This window comes from Otolemur garnettii, unplaced genomic scaffold (genome assembly GCF_000181295.1).
Source record: "Otolemur garnettii isolate 467f Iridium unplaced genomic scaffold, OtoGar3 scaffold00107, whole genome shotgun sequence".
NCBI lineage: Eukaryota > Metazoa > Chordata > Mammalia > Primates > Galagidae > Otolemur > Otolemur garnettii.
Window position 1 is genome coordinate 7207489 of NW_003852502.1, and position 3831 is coordinate 7211319.

The window sequence follows — 3831 nt, forward strand, 5'->3', positions numbered from 1 at the left end:
TGTGCAGGCTCTGGGTTAGCTGATTTCTCCTTGTCACTAAGCAGCCCATCGCCCTTAGTCAGCTTCCTGAATTCCCATCTTCCTCCAATTCTGCAACTCGGTAAAAAAGAAAAAACAAGTCAAACTCCTCCTCTCACGTGATCCACCTTCCACCGTTCCGATTCCTCCATCCGACTCCGCATTCCTTTTATTGTTTAATCATCCTGGGGCCTTCGCTTCTTCCCCTTCTTCCTGTGGGCCCGGAGGGCGTAGCAGCAGCTGTCACAGATGCCGCCCTGTCACAGCCTGCAGGTTTGCTCTGGATCCCTGAATATATTTAGCTGAGGATAGCCTTAAGCGTGAATCATGGCCTCTAATTCAGACCCAGCCTCTGAGGATGGTCTTCAAGGTAAGAAATTTCTCAAGAGAGGCTGCACACCCGGGTCTTGGCAGTAATTGCCTGTATTTACAAACTCGTGGTAGGTGGTACATTGGTCACATTATTGCAAGTACTAGAGTACTTACTGACCGTGTTTTAGATAGTTGTTCAGTCTTGTTCTGTTTGCCTGTATTTACAAACTCGCGGTAGGTGGTACATTGGTCACGTCATTGTAAGTACTAAGTACTCACTGACCGTGTTTTAGATAGTTGTTCAGGAACAGTAACACACTAAGCCCCCTCACCTGTGTTTCCCTTCCATATCCTTATGACTGGGAATAGGGGTTCAAGTTCACCTTGGAATGAGATTTTTCTGAGCAAAATTGATACAACTTTTACCTGCATATTTTAAGGAACATGCTCTCACGTGTTAAATTTTTATCAAAACTACAGATACAGGAACAAATTCTCTTTGACAAATATTTTTAGATTTGCTTCGTCTGAGAATATTCTCAGGAAAACACTCATGCTTGTTGATGTGTGTGTAAACCTCTGACCAGTAACCGTTGCCATCACGCAGACGGTACAGTCTAACTTGCGCTTTAACTAAAGCCCTGCCCCAATCTTCATTGCAGCTCCAGTATGCTGCTCGGCTCGTTACAACTTAGCAGCCTTGGCATTTTTTGGATTCTTCGTTGTCTATGCGTTACGTGTGAACCTGAGTGTAGCTTTAGTGGACATGGTCGATACGAATTCAACCTTAGCCGATAACAGAACCTCCGAGGAGTGTCCAGAACATTCTACTCCTGTAAAAGTTCTTCATAATCAAACGGTAGGTGCCATTTGGTAAGCAGTCTTAAGTAATCCTAAAATACTTCCAAGTAAAAATATTAAAAGGTCTTTCTTCATCCTCCGGAAACCACAGCCCCTTTCTTTCCGGATACTCCACATATCACTCTCTTTGTGTGTGTTCTCGCAGGAACTGGTTTGACAATAACTTGTAACTACAGCTACTACTGATGTGCTGTGATACCCCTTGATCTGTCTGAGAAGTAACTCTTCAGTTCCCTCTATAAATTTACCATTCTGGAAGAGAATTAGGAAAAACCTATTTTATATATCAGAGAATTAGATTGTTTCAAATGCTACTAAATAGTTTTTATAGACTATATTCTTCATAATACACTATATATAGTATATATTATTTAATATCTGTTTCATTTGTATGGTTTTTGTTGCAGGAGAGTTTACATAATCTCAGCTGCCAGATGAAAAATAAGAACGGGCTAATTTCTGGCAGCGCCTGTGGCTCAAAGGAGTAGGGCGCTGGTCCGATATGCCAGAGGTGGCAGGTTCAAACCCAGCCCCAGCCAGAAAACGCTAAAAGAATGGGCTAATTTCTTAGCACATTCTTTTCTACATTTATACCTGCCTAACCTAAGCTACTTAAGTCATTTTGCCTGCCTCATGTTACAGTGGAATTGTGAGAAATGCCTGTTCATCTTCTTTTAGAATTAAGTTTTAGAAAACTTTAAATGTATAATTTTGATTATCACACGAGGAAACAGCACATGGAGAAGAGGCTGGCATTTTTTAGGATATTTTCATGCATTGTCAGTGCTCATGAAGGCAGGAGAGCACGCCTGGGTGAGTCTTCTCTGCCATTTACAGACAGGAGCACTCATGCAGGGAAGAGGGTCGCTCCCCAAGCGAAATAATGATTTATCAAAAATCTGCATATTTATCTTTAAGGATGTTACTGATTGACATCCCCCCTTTCTTCACTCCAACCTCTGACCTTCAGGGGAAGTACTGCTGGACCACACAAACAGTTCTAGAATTTTGAGCTACAAGTTGGTGCCCTAAGCAAGGGCAGCGGGGCTTGGGAGCTGGCTTTGTACCTTCTTCCTGTGTTGACCTAGCTGCGTCCCTTCATCTGCCTGTGTCAGCAGTAGAGAGAAATCCTGGAATAGATCTTGACAGTGGGCTTGGGTATAGAGCCCCGGTCCACTGAAGATGTCAGACGTTCAGATCAGTCACTCAGCCATCTTTAGTACCTTACCGTGTGCTGCTGCTGATTAAAAGCCAGGCCCTACTTCCATGAGCTTTATGGCCTGGTTTAAATTCCTGCTTTTTTCTTGCTTAAGTGCTTGGTCTGAAATGGGAAATATTGTTATAATTATCATGATAATTATACTGATGTGAATCAGTAACATTGTTAAAGATAAATATGCAGATTTTTGATAAATCATTATTTCACTTAGAGAGCAACCCTCTTCCCTGCATGAGTGCTCCTGTTTGTTACCTGCTGAGGGGTAACAGCAGGAGAACAGGGTCTATCAGGCCTTATGTCAGTGCATTTTCCATTTAATTTTCTCAGATGACACGTCCAACAAGCAATAGAACAAGACTGAAACCCAGGCCCGGCTCCAGATTCTAGCTCACCCACTGCCGCATCCTGTTTGATAACTTTCTGAATGAACCTGTGACTCTTTTATGAGCCTTCTTGGTTGCGGTTATTCCAAAGCATCTACAGCTCAGCCTGTGGTCTCTAATTGCATAAAATAACAAGGCTTCGTGAAGTTTATATGACTTTCAATTCTCTTCCTTTTACTTCTAGAAATCACATGTGTCTGTGTCTCGATGACTCACCCACCTACCAGAAAGTTTGCGTGTTCTTCAGCCCAAAATAGTGGTGTGAAATTCCTTCTACATGTACTTACACGCCACTCAGAAGAAAGAGCTGTTTAGTCAAGGTCTTAAAGGATTTTTTTTCTCCTATTTTTTGTAGGGCAGAAAGTACCAATGGGATGCAGAAACTCAAGGATGGATTCTCGGTTCCTTCTTCTATGGCTACATCATCACGCAAATTCCTGGAGGATACATTGCCGGCAAAATAGGGGGGAAACTGCTGCTAGGACTTGGGATCCTGGGCACTGCTGTCCTCACCCTGTTCACCCCCGTTGCTGCAGATCTGGGGGCTGGAGCTCTCATCGCACTCCGAGCCCTGGAAGGCCTGGGAGAGGTAATTTATTTTCCCTCTTCTGCTTTACTTCTCACCCGTATCACTTTCTCTTCTTAGCAATGCCATTCTTTGGGATGACCGTAAACCAAAAATTAACATTGGTTGATAACAGGGATTTATTTTTTAATCTGAGAAGGGACTGACTAGAAAATAACCTGACCAGATTTGTTTGTGGTCAGTGAGGTCTTGATTGGAAAGTGTTACTCAAAAACTAAAGAAAATATTTTTTCCAGGGGAGACTTCGTAGCTCAAACTTTAGGAAAGAAGAAATGAAAGCACTATTAAATGTTTAAGATAGGTCATCCCTACCTCCTGAGCTTTTGATAGTTTTTCTGTGCTCTATCATTGAGTCTCAGATCTAAAAGGCGTTTTACACAACAGACCGTTGAATTGCTCTCTTTTGCTTTCCAATTTGTCGTTATTCATGGAAACTCCTCTTTATCATTTGC

The 3831-nt window shown here is 42.4% G+C and overlaps 1 protein-coding gene across 1 annotated transcript in view; it reads left to right on the top strand.

Annotated features, from left to right (window-relative positions):
- The window catches only part of SLC17A5 (solute carrier family 17 member 5), a 47414-nt gene that overhangs the window by 10333 nt on the left and 33250 nt on the right, over positions 1-3831 (top strand). The window contains exons 2-3 of the mRNA XM_023517278.1: positions 993-1189; positions 3149-3382. Of these exons, the coding sequence (XP_023373046.1) occupies positions 993-1189; positions 3149-3382 (431 nt within the window). The remainder of the gene's footprint in view (positions 1-992; positions 1190-3148; positions 3383-3831) is intronic.